Genomic DNA, 19,562 nt, shown 5'->3' with positions numbered 1-19,562 from the left:
ACTTCTAAGGAGGGTTGTAAAATGTGACAAAACATGGGTATACGGGTATGACATTGAAACCACGGCCCAGCATGGTGTATCATGAGTTCCTGCATTACGGTCATACGGTCAATAAGGGATTCTTTCTGGAAGTTATATGTCATTTTTGTGAAGCAATCTGAAGAAAACTGTTGTTGCCTCAGCCACAGTATGCACCACATGTTGCCCCCTGCAACTTCTTTCTATTCCCGAGGATGAAGAAAACAACTGCAGGATGCCACTGTGCTACCATTCATAATATAAAAATATATTCACTGAAGGAGTTGAACACCATAATGAAAAATGAGTTCCGGAAGTGCTTCCAACATCAGAAAAAGTTCTGGCACAAGGGAATGATGAAGGGAACTACTTTGAAGGGGATAAAGTGGATGTTGATGAATAAATAAAGATTTTTCAGAAAATCAAAAATTCCCCATTACTTTCTGATCACACCTCATAATCCACAAGATGTTTAATATCATCAGGCTGGTTGGTTAAATTAAGTTGACAACCAAACAAAGTGTTCCTTCCCAAAACCATCAAAAACCTAAAAGGTTGAAAAATTTAATATATGCTCAACGATTGTTTGTTCTCATTAGCTTTGAGGTCAGGTATTTAGCCAAACAATGAAGTACTTTCTCATGTGTGAATTAGGTGCACTCATTAAAAATGGAAAATACAGAAGTTCGTACTTCACAAGCACCACACACTGCCAGAAAGTGAATGATATATCAGAGATACTGTCCAATCTTGAGGTGTGTTAATAAGCTGTCATGCTGCTTCAGTGTCTAGAAGGAAGTACGGAATAGCTGGATGCTGTTTCACTAATCATAGTCTGTTGTCCCTCACTTGCACCAATTTCTCTTCTGATTGTCATATGGGCACAAGCAAGAGTGAGCTTAAAGCATGTCAAGCAACACACTACTATTTGGGGTAGGAGGCTAGCCTCTTGCTTCCTCAAAGCTTCCTCTACATTGTGAGCAGCACCTGTATCTTAATTTATTTTGTCTGTACCTAACAGAACATGCAATATTTCCTTGTCTAATTAAAGAAGGTTGACCTGGAACAATTTTTACGCTGGATACTCAGGGAATCAAAGCAGACGAGAAATTTCATACCTGGAATATTCCTTATTTGCTCCAGTGTCCTCAAAAGCATGTTTATCTCTGGATCAAAAATGCAGAATTTGTTTGGTAAGCAGATCTTAATGCTGCAGCTGGCATGCTGCTTTTCCAGAGTTAGAGGTGGAGTAAAATGTCACATCACTGCCCACAAACTGTGAGGTCTGAATGTTCGTCTTTATACTGAAAATTATGTTGTTAATAGTAGCAGAAAACAAGGTACTGCTCACTACACTTCCTTGAGCTATACTGATCTACCAATCACTCAAATGAAATCAGATAAGGCAAAGGTCCCGAGTTCGAGTCTCGGTCGGGCACTCAGTTTTAATCTGCCAGGAAGTTTCATATCAGCGCACACTCCGCTGCAGAGTGAAAATCTCATTCTGGAGATAAGACTTCCTTAACTCCATCAGTGCAAATAGTGTCTAGGAAGAAGGAACCACACAAAGATGGAAAGGTTCTTCAGAAAAACCACTGATGGAGCTATCAGAGTACCACTGTAGGCCCTCAAAAGACAGAAAAAAAATATTTGTGAGCAACACCCCTTTTACACAGCTGACTTAAGCATATTTAGGCAACAACATGGAATGATATCTTCTGAGTCCATGATCCATAAGCCTTTGAGAACACAGACAAGATGTCTGTTGTCTATATGGTTCAAAGTCTTTCCTAGGCACCTTAAGAATACAACCGTACAATAACCACTTGGGCCCTTATGGTTTATGTTGGGTTTAAAAAGAGAGACTAAGATGGTATCCCTCCCACGAGTCAGAGAAGTGTCTCCCAAATTTGGCTGAACAGGAAGAGGATGATTTCCTTTGAAGCCCAAGTTAGTTGCAGCAATGTGTTACACCTTATCATGATCAGATGCTGCACCAGGAGCCACAGACAATGCCAAAATTAGTAACCATATGGAAAATGGGCTGCTTTAGTCCTCAGCTTGAGCCCCTTTCCCAGAAACTGTTTGCGCTGACTGCTGTAACTTGGCTGACGTTGGCAAAAATTGGGGGAAAATTTTTCATTATTTTCTGTGAAGTGCCTCTCACGATTGTCTGGAGATCACTGTTCCACATTAAATCAGTAACTGTGCATCTCCCATCCTCCTGATAGTCTCCTACATCACTATGGATTTTGCAGGATTGTTTGTCATGTTAAAGAACTCGTCTCCACCTCTTCCTGCTCTCTTTCACAATTTGACAGTATTTAACACCCCCTGCACAAAACTTTCCATGGTACTCTGCACTTGGTCGGCATTTGAGCTTGTACTTAGCAGTACACCTACTCCTGACTACAGAGCAGCACACCCCACTTTAATAATGCATCACCAAAGGCTTAGTGAGTTGCCAATGTAATGTGACACACCCATTCCTAGACACTGTTCGAATGTTGTAACACAGCCAGTCGGCAGTACATTGCCCAGCTAGCCTTGCTGTGCATCTATTTAGGTGGCACTGTTTTATCTGTTTGGTGTACCCAGATTGAAAAGTGGTCAGTTGAGTGCAAATCATCAATTTCTTCTCACTGAGCACTGTTAGTGAGAGCAGGTGCTCATAGAGGGTAATGGCAGAGTATCAACCCGTGACATTACTGAAGTGTGCTGACACAGCATAGCATATGTAGTTCTTGACAACTCGACCCCCTGAGCAAGTAGAGTTCAAGAAATCATGCTCTAAATTGGCACCTTCTGCAACACACCTGGTTTTATGCATCCAACACCGTGAAGAGCACACCTAGAATTAAATGGAATGTAGCCACCAAAACAAAAATAAAAAATTAATGTGAAGTTACATTTTAGGCAATAAATAAAAACAGAGTTATTGAAATGACAAACATCAGTGGTGAGTTTCTGGCCTGCTATGGATAAATACAGGGTTATTACAAATGATTGAAGCGATTTCACAGCTCTACAATAACTTTATCATTTGAGATATTTTCACAATGCTTTGCACACACATACAAAAACTCAAAAAGTTTTTTTAGGCATTCACAAATGTTCGATATGTGCCCCTTTAGCGATTCGGCAGACGTCAAGCCGATAATCAAGTTCCTCCCACACTCGGCTCAGCATGTCCCCATCAATGAGTTCGAAAGCATCGTTGATGCGAGCTCACAGTTCTGGCACGTTTCTTGGTAGAGGAGGTTTAAACACTGAATCTTTCACATAACCCCACAGAAAGAAATCGCATGGGGTTAAGTCAGGAGAGCGTGGAGGCCATGACATGAATTGCTGATCATGATCTCCACCATGACCGATCCATCGGTTTTCCAATCTCCTGTTTAAGAAATGCCGAACATCATGATGAAAGTGCGGTGGAGCACCATCCTGTTGAAAGATGAAGTCGGCGCTGTCGGTCTCCAGTTGTGGCATGAGCCAATTTTCCAGCATGTCCAGATACACGTGTCCTGTAATGTTTTTTTCGCAGAAGACAAAGGGGCTGTAAACTTTAAACCGTGAGATTGCACAAAACACGTTAACTTTTGGTGAATTGCGAATTTGCTGCACGAATGCGTGAGAGGGTTCTCTACCGCCCAGATTCGCACATTGTGTCTGTTCACTTCACCATTAAGAAAAAATGTTGCTTCATCACTGAAAACAAGTTTCGCACTGAATGCATCCTCTTCCATGAGCTGTTGCAACCGCGCTGAAATATCAAAGCGTTTGACTTTGTCATCGGGTGTCAGGGCTTGTAGCAATTGTAAACGGTAAGGCTTCTGCTTTAGCCTTTTCCGTAAGATTTTCCAAACCGTCGGCTGTGGTACGTTTAGCTCCCTGCTTGCTTTATTTGTTGACTTCCGCGGGCTACGCGTGAAACTTGCCCGCACGCGTTCAACCGTTTCTTCGCTCACTGCAGGCCGACCCGTTGATTTCCCCTTACAGAGGCATCCAGAAGCTTTAAACTGCGCATACCATCGCCGAATGGAGTTAGCAGTTGGTGGATCTTTGTTGAACTTCGTCCTGAAGTGTCGTTGCACTGTTATGACTGACTGATGTGAGTGCATTTCAAGCACGACATACGCTTTCTCGGCTCCTGTCTCCATTTTGTCTCACTGCGCTCTCGAACGCTCTGGCTGCAGAAACCTGAAGTGCGGCTTTAGCCGAACAAAACTTTATGAGTTTTTCTATGTATCTGTAGTGTGTCGTGACCATATGTCAATGAATGGAGCTACAGTGAATTTATGAAATCGCTTCAATCATTTGTAATAGCCCTGTACTGGCAGTGTTCTTTTTGTTTTGAGCATATCTCTGTTTCTTGTTTCATGCTGACATATAACAATCACAAGGCAAGTCTATGAAAAGCTTGACAGATAAGGAAACTAAGCAGTCAGAATGTAACTTGTAACAACTTTTATACTTCTTAAAATCCAGGACAGTTGCTGCTAAAAAGGATACTGATGATATTCGGAACAAGAACTTCCAGAACAACAACTTCCAAAAGAAACAACAAACAGAGAAGTTCATAGTACACCATTTTACTTCAGATATTATGCCAATGTGGTCAACTGTATCAATTTCAAAATAAAAGTTAAAATTTTATTCTAACAAAAGTAAATGCGCTGTTATCACAATCATCTAAGAAGTATTTATACCCATAAACAAAAGACAAATAGATGGCCAATGAACGTTTATTATATCATATATGATGTTTCCACATATATGGGAATATATTTGCATATCCCAATTGGACTGCAAACATATCATTGAGAAGGAAAGTATTCTTGAACCACTCATAAAGCAACACACTGTGATATGAGCGCACTTTTCAAGATCAGATGAATCAACAAAGATTGTCAATAATATTCAACAGACTGACCTTGGTATTTTAACATTGTAGCATGCAACAACATGAAAACCTATAAATTATGGCAACTGTGCATTCTGTAAATCAAATAATAATGATAAAATGAACTTACTATGATGATAGTGCAACAGTTATACTTAGATTAGAAGATTGCCATAGTGTAAGATCCAGAGTCCTGTATCAAAGGCTGCAGGTTGAACACAGAGGACAAGGGTAGATCTATGAAATACTGGTGTTAGAGCTGTAAACTGCCATAGCTGCGATGGGAAAGAACAAGAGAAAATGACAATATTATAAAAAGGCTAGACTGCTAATCATCATTTAACAGAGATGTTGAGTCACAGACAGGCATAACAAGAAGACTGTTAACAAGTATGCTTTCGGCCAAAAGGCCTTCTTCCGAATTAGACCACACAAACTCATACAAATGTATCTCGGCTACACGCGACTAATGTCTGGCTCCTGAGGCCAGACTTGTTAACAGTCTTTTGTTGTACCTATCTGCGACTCAACATCTCTGCTAAATTTTCATAATATTGTAGTTTTTCCATCCTGGATTTTCCATTGTTTGATAATTGTTTCCTTTTACTGACACTCGGTAACTCAGATGATGCATTGCTGAAGGATTCAAGGAAAATTTGAGTCATTTCGAATAGGTATATGATTCATACAATTACAGTTAGAGGTGATCTCGTTCTACCCTCGATATGTTGATGAAAATACATTTTTAGTGTCAGTGGTATGCACAAAACATTGTCTGAGATTATACTAAATGCATTTTCCAAAAATTATTTTGAGCAATTAGCTCATGAAAGCACATGAAGTGTAAATGTTTGTGATAACATACTAGACCTCTGCCGGCCGGGGGGGCCGAGCGGTTAAAGGCGCTGCAGTCTGAAACCGCGCGCCTGCTACGGTCGCAGGTTCGAATCCAGCCTCGGGCATGGATGTGTGTGATGTCCTTAGGTTAGTTAGGTTTAAGTAGTTCTAAGTTCTAGGGGACTAATGACCTTAGAAGTTAAGTCCCATAGTGCTCAGAGCCATTTAAACCATTTTACTAGACCTCTTGGCAACAAACAATCCTGAGCAAATAGAAAGCACCATGGCAGATATAGGGATGAGTGATCTTAATGTGGTTGTAGTGAGACTGAACAGCGCAACATGCGTGTACACCAAAATAAATAATATATTTGGTTGGCAGCTTCCTATGAGACTCTCTCCATTCCTTCCACACTATGTAACCATAGAACAGATGTGGCTTAAATATGAAGAAATAGTTTTGATGGCAACTGAGAGATTCATACCAAGTAAAATTAAAAATAGATGCAATTAAAAAAAAATCAACAACAACACACGCCAGACTTAAAAGAAGTGAAATCTCCAAGATTGGGAAGGTTCTACATGACCTCAAAATTTAGTGTCGACTTCAAAGCGAAATGCTTTTAAGTCCTGACCTGAAATCAGGCAGAAAATTATGAAATATTCCAGTCAACTGCAAACTACACCAGAAGCAAGACACAATCATTGCCTTCACTGTATGATAGCAATGGTAATGTTACCTATGACAGTGCCACTAAGACACAGTTGCTGAACATGGTTTCCAAAAATCCCTTCACTGAAGAAGATGCAGCGTTTATTCCAGAGCTTTAATGAAAAAACAGCAGCCAGCATAAGTAACTTAGAAATAGATATATCTGGTGTAGCGAAGTAACTTACATCACTAACATAGGAGAGTCTTCCGGTCTAGATCGTAAACCAATAATCTTCCTTTCAGAGTATGCTGATGAAATAGCTCCATATTTTACAAACATCTACAACCATTCACTTGACAAAAGAACCATATCTAATGACTGGAAAGTTGCACATGTCACACAAATACACAAGAAATAAGTAGAAATAACCCACTGAATTATAGATCCATATCACTGACATTAATTTGCAGTAAGATTCTGGAACATTAACGGTGTTCAAACATTATGAAATATCTCAAATAAAACAATCCATTGACATGCAGTCAACATGGATTCAGAAAATATTCTTCTTGAGAAACACAACTGGTCCTTTATTGAAGAACGTAACAAATGCTATCAATGATGAATCTTAAGTTGATTGAATATTTCTGGATTTCCAGAAGGCTTTTGACACCATTAGTCACAAGCAGCTTCTAATCAAATTGCATGCCTATGGAGTATTGTCTCAGTTGTGTGACTGGATTCATGATCCCATTCCATAAGAAAGTTCATACTGATTGACAGGAAGTCACAGAGTGAAACAAAAGTAATATCTGGTGTTCCTCAAGGAAGTGTCATAGGCCGCCTCCTGTTCTGAATAATATAAACTACTTGGGAGACAATGTGAATATCTTTTCAGATTGTTTACACAAGATGCTATTGTTTATAATCTAGAAAGTCATCAGGGGACCAATACACACATATGGTGCAACAGCAGCAACTGACCCTGGACATTAAGAAGTACTAGATCCTCCTCATGAGTACTAAAAATAATGTCTTTAATTTTGGTTAAATGATAAATAATACTGTAATAACTTCAAGTTGAACAAATATATTTCAAGGAAGACACAATACATGAAAGTCACAGATCAAGTAAACAGAGTAAGATGTGTGTACACTTTAACAGTCAAATCATAACTGAGTCCAAGTCTAGAGGCCACTGGCTGGCTGGCCGCTTAGGTGGCACTGCTCCTGCATGGCTGGCAGACAGCGCCGCATGTAGAGGATGCGCGCAACTGCACGGCGGCACTTTGAAAGATCAGCGAGTCACAACAAATACAAATTTAGAGATTGTCATTTAACTAAATGCCAAGGGATTACAATTATGAACAAATTAAATTGGAACCATCATGAGCAAAATGTTGCAGGGAAGGTGAACCAAAGACCTTTTTACTGGAGGAATACTCCAAATGTGCAACAATTCTACTAAAGAGAGTGCCTACAGCATGCTTGTCTGTCCTCTGCTAGGGTATTGCTGCTCGGTATGGGGTCCTTACCAAATGGAATTGACATAGGATATTTAAAAAGTTCAAAGAAGCAAAACTAGTTTTGTATTTTCGCGAAACAGAGGACACTGATTCGTGGATATGATACTTGAGCTGGGCTGGTAATCATTCAAACATTGGTGTTTTTCATGGCGGCAAGATGATCACACTCTCACCTGCAAAAACTTTGTGGTACTGGAGAACTGAATGCGAACATAAAAAAGGCAATCTTTCTCACTTCTCCATTCCAGCATCTCATTGTGTCTTACTTCCATCATTCAGTTATTCCGTAATTACTTTTTTAATTTGTTAATGTTGGCAGACACATAACAGCAGCTGATGACACCACCACAGTAATTCGATTTGTTACATATTTCAGGAATCACACATATTAATGTAGAGTACTGGCACACAGAAACTGCACTGCTTGATTAGCTGTCACTGCTTCAACTAGTAAAATGCCATTTCACAGCCCTTACACAGATTTCAACGTTCCAGCTAACCAATCTATTGCTTTATAAATATAAATTGGCGATGGCTTTTCAAATGTTCCCTCCATTTTATTTACGGTGATACGCACTTTATGTTTCAAAGGACATGTTCTGTTACTACTATTTTCTTTTAAACCAGATACAATACAATCAGGAGCACTAGATGCCCTGACACACTTAGATTTTTGGGTATTGATGCTCCTGCCAGTCAACTAAAACAACTGGGAGATGAGTTATTTCTATTTGTGAGTTCAGTCTCACTCCAACATGATGTTATGAAAATTACAGGTGCACAAGACGGAGCCACACTCATCTGGACAAGTTCAACAGAAATGAAGTGCTTGTTAATGCCTCTAAGCAGAAGAATAGGGTGAAGGATCTGAGTGTTGTAATTAATGTGTATGAGTTTTTAACAGCCTCTCCCCCTCTCTCTCTCTCTCTCTCACACACACACACACACACACACACACACACACACACACAAAAGCTGCTCTATGACCAGATGTCACTCTCTCTGAGGCGATCATAACTCATTAACAAATAAGCATTAGAAGACAAAAAGTTGGTTCACATAAAAGTATTTCCACTATGACACAAACGACAATGTTACCTCCCTCCAAATATGTGAAACCAGGCAAAATGAGTATAGTATCATGTAAAACATAACAAATTATCCATAAATGATAAATTATAAAGTCATATATCTAAAAACAAAGATGATGTGACTTACCAAACGAAAGCGCTGGCACGTCGATAGACACACAAACAAACACACACATACACACAAAATTCAAGCTTTCGCAACAAACTGTTGCCTCATCAGGAAAGAGGGAAGGAGAGGGAAAGACGAAAGGATATGGGTTTTAAGGGAGAGGGTAAGGAGTCATTCCAATCCTGGGAGCGGAAAGACTTACCTTAGGGGGAAAAAAGGACGGGTATACACTCGCACACACACACATATCCATCCACACATATACACTTTTTTCCCCCTAAGGTAAGTCTTTCCGCTCCCGGGATTGGAATGACTCCTTACCCTCTCCCTTAAAACCCACATCCTTTCATCTTTCCCTCTCCTTCCCTCTTTCCTGATGAGGCAACAGTTTGTTGCGAAAGCTTGAATTTTGTGTGTATGTTTGTGTTTGTTTGTGTGTCTATCGACGTGCCAGCACTTTCGTTTGGTAAGTCACATCATATTTGTTTTTAGATATATTTTTCCCACGTGGAATGTTTCCCTCTATTAAATTATAAAGTCATCAACACTATTTACTTGGTATGAACTTCTGTTCATATGCTATGAACTTCTGTTCATACTTGCTTTAGTAATCATTTATCCAGTTTACATATTTGCATTGTTGTAACCTTGGAAAACGAAGATTCATTTCCTGTATGTCATTTGGTGTGCTGAAAGATGTTCTGCTAGGTAAAGTGCTAAGTATTAAAACTGAAATACTAAGAAGGATGTACACCATCCAAGCCACATTAATTGGATGTAACATTCAGCATACTGTATATCACAGTTACTCCCGAAGGTTGTTGAGACACACACACTATCTGATCAAAAGCGTATGGACAACTATTAGTGGAGATTAATGTGGGGTGTATCCATCGTTCGGCTTTATGATAGCTTGAACTCTGATGCAGACACTTTCAGTGAGGGTTCTGGATGTCTGTGGAAGAAAGAAAGCCCAATTTTCCTCAGAGTTGAAAGTAGTAAAAGAAATTATGCTGGATGCTGGGTTCTGGAGTAAGTCAACATTTTAACTCATCTAAACTGTTTCGTTCAGTTCAGGTTGAGGCCGTTGAGCAGGCCATTCCAATTCAGCAATGTTACTGCCTACAAACCACTGCCTCACAGATGCTGCTTGATGACAGGTTGCATTATCTCCGAACTCTTTCTCTACTGTATGCAGTATACAATGGCTGTAAAATGTGTTCCTACCTTTCTGCATTCAGTGTTTTCTTAAGTTCAATAAGGGAACCTTAACCACAAAAAACACCATCATCCCATAAGACCTCTGTACTTCACTGTTGGCAGCATTCACGATGGCATCAAATATTCTCCAGGAATTTATCAAACAAAATCCCTTCCTTTTGTCCACTGTCCGGTGGCATCGCTTCTACACCACCAGTGTCACTTAGCTTGACTACAGACTACAGAAATGTGTGAATTATAAGGAACTGCTCGAGCATTACACCTCATTCCTTTTATCTTCCTACGCACAGTTACTGTGCTAACGGATCTGCTGGTAGCGTTTTGGAACTCATGAGTAATTCCTTCTGCTGATTTTATGCCTTTTTTTACATAGACCCATCGCAAAGCTCAATGTTCCTGTCCGCCAGTACATGAGCTCTGTCTGGTCTTGGTTTCAATGTGGTTATTCCATCATGCTTCCGCTTCAGAATTACATCACCAACAGACAATTTGGGCAGCTTCATGAGGATTGAAATGTCCCTGATAGATCTATTACTCAGGTGACATCCAATGACCTGCCCACATTTTAAGCCACTGAGCTCTCCTGACTGATCCATTCAGGTGTTGCTGCTTCTCTACTGACAAGAAAATACAATATTTTACATCTACACACATACTCCACAAACAACATTAAAGTTTTGGAAGAGGATACTTTGTGTACCAGTGTCATTTCCCCTTCACCTGTTCCAGTTGTGTATAAGTTCATGGAATGATAGCAGGTTAACTCCTCTCTCTAATTTTATCTTAATGGTCATTTCGCAAGATATGTATAGGAGGAATTAATATACTGGTTAACTCTTCTAGGAAAGGATGTGTTCTGAACTTTAACAGTAAACAATATTGTGATACAGAATGCCTGACTTGCAGCATCTGCCACTGGAGTTAGCTGAGCATCTATGTGACACTTTCACACCTGCTACATAAACCTGTAATGAAACATGCTCATCTTTTTCCAATCTTCTCTGTGTGTTCTATTTGTCCTATCTGGTACAGACCCCATACTGACGAGCAATATTCACTTACTGGTCGAATGTGTGTAATGTAAGCTACTTCCTTTGTTCATGGACTATATTTCTCGAAGATTCTTCCAGTGACTCTCAGTGTGTCATAAACCTTAATCTTGAGTAATTTTATGTGGCCGTTCCACTTCTAATCATTCCATACTACTAGATCTTTTATGGAAGTAACTGCTTCCTGTAATTGTTCTGCAATTGTGTAATCATACAATAAATGGTCTTTCTATGTATTTATTCACAATATTTTATATTTGTTTATGTTGCAGACCAATTGCTGCTTCCAGGATCAAGCATCGATGCTCTGCATGTCTTCCTGCATTTTGCTACAATTTCTCTGCATACAACAGCACATCCACATAAAGCCTCATAAAACTTCTGATGTTATCTATTATGTTGTTTATAATGGGTTCCCAGATGCTTTTCCCTGATCACAAACATTCATAAGGCATAAAATATGACACACAGACAAATACTTCTTATCTTGAATTGCATGTGATATATTAAGTTTTTGCGTACATATGTACTTATTATTACTTTGTTTGTTTCAGGGTGGTGGTGGTGGTGGTTAGTGTTTAACGTCCCGTCGACTACGAGGTCATTAGAGACGGAGCGCAAGCTCGGGTTAGGGAAGGATTGGGAAGGAAATCGGCCGTGCCCTTTCAAAGGAACCATCCCGGCATTTGCCTGAAACGATTTAGGGAAATCACGGAAAACCTAAATCAGGATGGCTGGAGACGGGATTGAACCGTCATCCTCCCGAATGCGAGTCCAGTGTGCTTGTTTCAGGGCTAAGTGACATTAACAACAGAGGGCTCGGGCACCATTTGCAAACAAACTTGTACTTGAAACACAAGAAAGCCACAAGTGTCCTCTGGTATCACAATCCACAGTCACCAAAAACAGCCAAGTGAAAATTCCAGATAGCATACCATAGACAGTCGCCAAATTTTAAAAGCATCAGGACACTGTATGCGAAGTTTAGGGAAACAGGAAGCATCTGTGATCTTCCTAGAACAGGCAAGGCTGAACCTAGTGTGGAGACAATTCAGAAAGAGTGTGTGTGTTTGCCTGTCTTTATAAATTTTTTACATGATTTTTCTTTTATCCAGCTCCCCTCACAACAATCTAACACCTTATTTTGACCAACCCCACCTCTATGTCACTCCTGTTCCCCCTATGCCATCCCTTGCTCCCTCTTTATGTACCGGTTCAAAGAAGTATCCCATTTCCTGGCTAAAACCCAGTCTCACATCATGTTTCTTAAATGCTGCCTAAACCATGGAATCCCTCCCAGAAGGCCTATCCATAAAAATTCCTTTCATTGGATCACAATCCTCTTTTCTCAATGACCTTCACCTTTTCGCATTCCGCCAGTCCTTGGCCTTTACAAATCTGGTGCAGCAAAAAAAAAAAAAAAAAAAAAAAAAAAGTCACTTCATGGCACCATCTGTACTCCCTTTGCAAAGCACCACCATCCAACCCCTATCCTACCGACAGCGTTCCTCCTCATAGCACCCAAATCCTGCCTAGCTGACCTCTTCAACTTGCCATATCCCCAAAAACTCCCTACCAACACTCCACAAAATCAAGAGTGGAAACATTCTCGTAACACTGTTGTTAACCTGTTCACCAGAACTTTCAGCCTGACAGGAGTTTCAGTCCTATCCAAAGGCCTCACCTTTAGCCCCACACCCACACCTAAATAGGCTGGATTTGTCAAAGACCTGCTCTCCTTCTCCTGTTCCCTGCAATGGACACACTTCTTCGACACCAATCCATCCAAGCAATGGCAATCTAATACCCCCTGCCTCTGCCAATCCATACCACCATTCAACCATGACCTAACCCCCCCCCCCCCCAACCCACCCACTTCTCACCTTCCAGGAATTCCTTACCTCCAACTTGGCCTCACCATCCTTCCCCAGGTTCCCTCCTCAACACCAACCTTTCAGCAGTAGAAAGGACAGCCATACACAACCTCAAAACAATTTATATTTATAATTACACAAGAGAATGAAAGTTGCTACTCACCATATAGCGGAGATACTGAGCCACAATAGGCACAATAAAAAGATTCACACAATCATAGCTTTCGACCATTAATGCCTTTGTCAGCAGTAGACACACATACACACACATGCGCGCGCAAGCGCAAACGCACCTAGTACACACATCTGCAGTCTCAGAGAGCTGAAACTACACTGCCGAAAGCTACGATTGTGTGAATCTTTTTATTGTGCCTACGATTGTGTGAATCTTTTTATTGTGCCTATCACCGCTCATCATCTCTGCTATATTGTTATATTTATAATTATTTATTTAATATAATAGAGGGAAACATTCCACATGGGAAAAATATATATATATCTAAAAACAAAGATGATGTGACTTACCGAACGAAAGCGCTGGCAGGTCGATAGACACACAAACAAACACAAACACACACACAAAATTCAAGCTTTCGCAACAAACTGTTGCCTCATCAGGAAAGAGGGAAGGAGAGGGAAAGACGAAAGGATATGGGTTTTAGGGGAGAGGGTAAGGAGTCATTCCAATCCCGGGAGCGGAAAGACTTACCTTAGGGGGAAAAAAGGACGGGTATACACTCGCACACACACACATATCCATCCACACATATACAGACACAAGCAGACATCTCACAAGCAGACATATTTAAATATGTCTGCTTGTGAGATGTCTGCTTGTGTCTGTATATGTGTGGATGGATATGTGTGTGTGTGTACGAGTGTATACACGTCCTTTTTTCCCCCTAAGGTAAGTCTTTCCGCTCTCGGGATTGGAATGACTCCTTACCCTCTCCCCTAAAACCCATATCCTTTCGTCTTTCCCTCTCCTTCCCTCTTTCCTGATGAGGCAACAGTTTGTTGCGAAAGCTTGAATTTTGTGTGTGTGTTTGTGTTTGTTTGTGTGTCTATCGACCTGCCAGCGCTTTCGTTCGGTAAGTCACATCATCTTTGTTTTTAGATATAATTATTTATTTATGTATTCTTCAGGCTGCTTCATGGGGCCTCTTAAGTTCATTCACTTGAGCTGTGATATGATGCTTTCCAGCTTGATATAAAACTTTAATCCTAGCAAATATCTATATGAAATTTAAGTCATAAGAAAGTGAACATATATTATCTTCAGTAAAGGATGCCAAATAAACTTCTAAAATACGTCAAATCAGGTGAAACTGACCAATTTTGAACTTTAAACTTACGTATTTCTGAAACCAATAACATTAATATATTGGTTTCTCTTTCAGAGCATGGGTACTGAACTGCACTAATAAAATGGTCTTTTTTACCTTTTGCTCTAACAGATCCCAAAATAGCCTGTGTTGGTCAACTTCACTGCACAGGGGGGGTGACGTTGACTGATTATCTGTTATGTGGTAATTGTGGCTTGTTCATGACTCTTGGGTTACTTTAACTTTACTGAAACTTCATCAATAGTTGAAAAATATATATGGCACGATAATTAAATTTTAGAACTTATTTGAGAGAAACATACAAAGAAAGTTTTAAAATATGTGATCATAAATTCGCTTTATGAAATTCTGAACAACTGCTTGAGAAAAGACAGTCAGCTTCACCCCAATTCCACCCAGAATTTGGAAAGTTTTATTCATGTGTCTATAAATAGTTAAGTATAAAATTAACTTGTCGCTGTGAAGGGTCAATGCACAACATACGTAAGACCCACACACACGAGTTGTTTTATGCCAGTCACATGAATAAAAGTTTTAGCTCATTTTTAAAAATAAAATCCAGTCCTCCTGAAAACAATCAGTACCCAGACAGAGATTCAGAATGACGTATATTTAGTTGCTGTCGCAAATTATGAAACTTCAAACTGTAAATATAATAACTACAAATTATCTTTAATATGTAGTTATTTAACATAAAATGTTTTTTTCTAACCTTTTCAGTCAACTACACCCCATTTGATTGTACTGAAAATATTAGAAATTGGCTACTGAGAACACTTACATATCAGTAACTCTTCAGTCACCAGCTCTTACCGGTTGGTCAACAGTGATGTAACCTTCGAGGTGTTTTCGGGCCGCTACTTCTTCTGGTTTCATTAAGGCACGTTTACTGTCAACTTGGGGAGCTTCTTTTATCTTCAAAGCAGTATCAATGTCCTCACCATATCGCACAGAACATGTTGAGAAGGCATATTTACATCTGTAATGGGAAAAAAAGTTTAAGAAAAATGTATCTTCAGATAAAAGAAATCCAGTCACCAAAAAAAATGCATTTCTTTCTTTACTTCATTCTATTACAAGAACACTGATATATGGATTTCTTCATTATTTCGTAACTGATTAATGTTAGTCTTTGCACTGTTTGGACAAGAAACTTAAACACACATCTCACCTCTTACTCTGACACACAGTATGTCTAGGACATGCAGTAGCAATTTTACAGTTTAACCGCAAGTAATTTGAAATTGTTGTAAATAAGACAGAGCTTGCAGGGAAAAATAAATCAATTTTGTTAAATCAATAATTTTAATTTGCTTAGTCAGAATTCCAATTACAACATTCCAATTGCACTGTCTCATTTGCAATAACATGAATTCCATAACACCTATAAACTTCTATAGGACAAATCTGATGGCACGTATATGAATATAAATGTGTTTTGTCTGAAACACTGCCACAACATATAATTAGCAGCACGTGCTTGAGACAATAAGTTACACTGTTCCAACTACAATTTACACTATTCTCTCTGTGAGGGTATATGGAAAAAAACTATTTTCTAATCAGGTATCCTTACTGTCTCACCTGTTAGAGCATAACCTGTTTAAGAACATATAATTCTATGTAGAAATACATGTCACCTGGCTGAACAAACTAGATTTTGATGGTTCTGTTCACATAGTGAAAATCATGGTGTGAAGTTTTTAGTGTGATGGCATCCCCACTCAAAATCTTCATTGTGGTAACAGTCTTGTCAATAATGTAGCCCAAGGTCTAGTTTACGCTAGAAAGTGAAAATCTGTTGTGAGTTATTAAAATATTAATAAAAATTAATGTCATCTCAAGTTTATCTGTATCCTGAGGTCTACGTTTGGGCCATATATCACACACATTTTATTATATGTAACTAGATCTTCAAGGTAAATTCAGAAAATCTGTATTATAAAATATGCAAACATCCACTGAGTACATTAAACTGAAGGATGCTTTAACAATAGGACTACAAGTGCTAAACTGGTTATGCTCCACAGAAGAAGACAACAAAGGTATCTATTTGGAAAGCAGCTTTTCCTCATTGTTGTCATAGGGGTTCTTAAGTCCATAGGCTAATCTTTTTGCAGTTTTCCATGCTAGTCTATAATGTGCAAATCTCATCTCCATGACATCCATTTGAGCCTGCTTACTTTATTCAAGCCTTGGTCTCACTACAATTTTTACCCGCCACACATTACCAAACTGACAACACCTTCATGGGATAGTACACGGATACCTATCCCTTCTTTTAATAAACTTGTGTGATAAGCTTCTTTTTTCCTCTAATTTGATTCAGTACCTCCTCATTTGTTATTTGATCTACCCATCTCATCTTCAACAACCTTCTACAGCACAACATTTCAAAAGTTTCTATTTTAAGTTTCTATTTTCTTCCTGTCTGAAATCCTTTTTATCGTCCATGTTTCACACAATACCTGGAGAAAAGACTTCCGAACACTTAAATTTATATCAGATGTTAACAGATTGCTCTTTTTTGGAAATGTTTTTCTTGCTATTGTCTGTCTGCATTTTATATGCTCTACACTTCACTTCAGCCAACATCAGTTATTTTGCTGACCAAATAACAAAATTCATCCACTTCTTCTAATGTCTCATTTCCTAATCTAATTTCCTAAGCATTGCCTGATTTAATGCAACTACTTCTTGATGGTATTCATCTTATAACAACCGTTCAGGACACTTTCAATTCTGTTCAACTGCTCTTCCAAGTCCTTTGCAACTCTAACAGAATTACAGTGTCACTGGCAGAAATGAGAGCTTTTATTTCTTCTTTTTGAACTTTAAACCTCTTTTCAAATTTCTCCTTGGTTTCCTTCATAGTCTGCTCAATATACAGATTAAATAACATCTAGAATAGGCTAAAATTACAACTGCATTCTGGTTTCTGTACGAGTTGTAAGTAAACTTTTGCTCCCTGACAACTTCAAAATTTTAAAATGTGTATTCCAATCAACAGCTGTCTCCAAATCTACAAAAGCTATAACATAGGTTTGCCTTTCTTTAATTTATTTGTAGGGTAAGTCATCAGATCAGTGCAGTGTTGCATGTTCCTATATTTCTCCAGAACCACAATATCATATCTCCCATCTCATCTCCACTTACTTTCTCTTCTCTTTCTGTAATATCGTCCTCAAGTTCATTTCCCTAATAAAGCTCCTCTCTACATTCTTTCCCTTCCCTTGCTTAATAATGGCTTGCCACCAAAGCTCTTGATATTCATACAGCTGCTTCTCTTTTCTCCAAACGTCTTTCTAATTTTACCATGGGCAAGCTCTTTCTTTTCCCTACAGCCATTCACTTCTCCTCTAGCCATTCCTGCTTAACCATTTTGTTCTCTCTGTTACTTACAAATTTTAGACGTCTGTATTCCATTTCGGTCAACGGCCTTGCCGCAGAGGTAACACTGGTTTCTGTCAGATCACTGAAGTTGAGCACTGCCGGGCTTGGCTACAACTTGGATGGGTCACCATATGGATCTGCCAAGTGCTATTGGCAGCTTCTGAGGCCAAATGAGGAGCTACTCGTTTGAGAAATAGTGGCACCAGTCACAAAACCTGACAACAGCTGGGAGAGTGGAGTACTGCGGTTGCACCTGCAGCACTGCAATCCGTGTAGCTGATGGATAAAAGCCACCCCACCTCAACAACATCCACCGTTCATGGGATCTCCCCTCCCACCTCCAAATTCATACAGCTTCCAATATCATGATGTTTGTTTGTTACTTTCACAACAGTATACTCTGGAGAATCCCAAACTAAAGAAATTTTTGTTAGTGTTGGAAATGGACTCCAACTCACTCACACTCTGTAACTGTACAACAGTATACAATATGCTTCACATTATACTTTCTTTTTTGTGCTTTTTGCATACATTTCCTTTTGGTTATCATTTTTTAATGTTAAAACAGTGTTATTTCAATGGATTTACTTTAGTTTTTTTCAGATCTAGCTGTTGCCTAAATGCCACAGTAGCCAGAGACAGTGGCCATGTGCGTGGAGTTGCGCTTGTGTGAATGTGTTTCCTACTTCCAAAGAACAACTCTCATGCCCAAAAAGTTAAATGTTCACAAGTCTTTTCACTGTGCCTTGTGCCTGTTTGCAACTTAACGCCTCCTCTGTGGTGAATAGCAATTACCCTTTGGCAATACTGTTGTTATTCCATATTAGACTTTCCATTATTTACTTTGAATTTTGATGTCATATGACATGTTAGTGGGGTCTGGGATGTTTCCATTTCAGATGTCAGTCTTGTTTTGTTTATAATATGTAATTTGTAGGTGGTGGCTTAGACCTATATAGGTCTAGTAGAGATTTGGATCAGCTGAGGGGAATGGTATTTTGGACTGTGTTTTAATGAGGAATTAGTGACAGCACTATTGTGTTGCCTAACATGCAGGTTACGTTGGAAGATGATAGTTTTGTTGAGAGTGGGCAAAGCTAGTGAATAACAACCTTTCTTCAACCTACATCGTACACTCCATAGTTACATTGACATCCCTGATTAAAAAAAAAAAAAAACACATTCTATTTTATCACTATGATCTGATATTCCCAGCAAAAAGCACATTATTGCCAAGGAGGTCTCATTAGTTTCTCAGATTTTATTTTTCTAACATTTTCATGTCGTTAGTGATTTCTACCATTCATTGTTTCTTAAGGCTTGAATGTCCGTCATTTAAATAATATCAACAGTCAATCAGCATGTTATTTCACTGTGAACTAATTCCTACAGCTCAAATGAATTACATGGTTCGTTTATTCCTGACCTCTCTCTCTTTCAACTGACACTTCTTGACTACTTGTATTATCAGCTACCTACTACAATTTCCTGAGTTGCTTCCATCATCACAATTATTTCTTAAGACACTCTTCCATTACTGTT

The 19,562-nt window shown here is 39.2% G+C and overlaps 1 protein-coding gene across 1 annotated transcript in view; it reads right to left on the bottom strand.

The window, feature by feature from the left end:
• LOC126263632 (NADH dehydrogenase [ubiquinone] iron-sulfur protein 4, mitochondrial) overlaps window positions 1-19,562 on the bottom strand; it is a 38,404-nt gene that overhangs the window by 8,727 nt on the left and 10,115 nt on the right. The window contains exon 2 of the mRNA XM_049960725.1: window positions 15,441-15,606. Coding sequence (XP_049816682.1) covers window positions 15,441-15,606 — 166 coding nt within the window. The remainder of the gene's footprint in view (window positions 1-15,440; window positions 15,607-19,562) is intronic.

The sequence above is a fragment of the Schistocerca nitens genome, chromosome 6 (assembly GCF_023898315.1).
Source record: "Schistocerca nitens isolate TAMUIC-IGC-003100 chromosome 6, iqSchNite1.1, whole genome shotgun sequence".
Taxonomy (NCBI): Eukaryota; Metazoa; Arthropoda; class Insecta; order Orthoptera; family Acrididae; genus Schistocerca; species Schistocerca nitens.
This window is presented reverse-complemented; position numbering and strand designations above follow the sequence as displayed.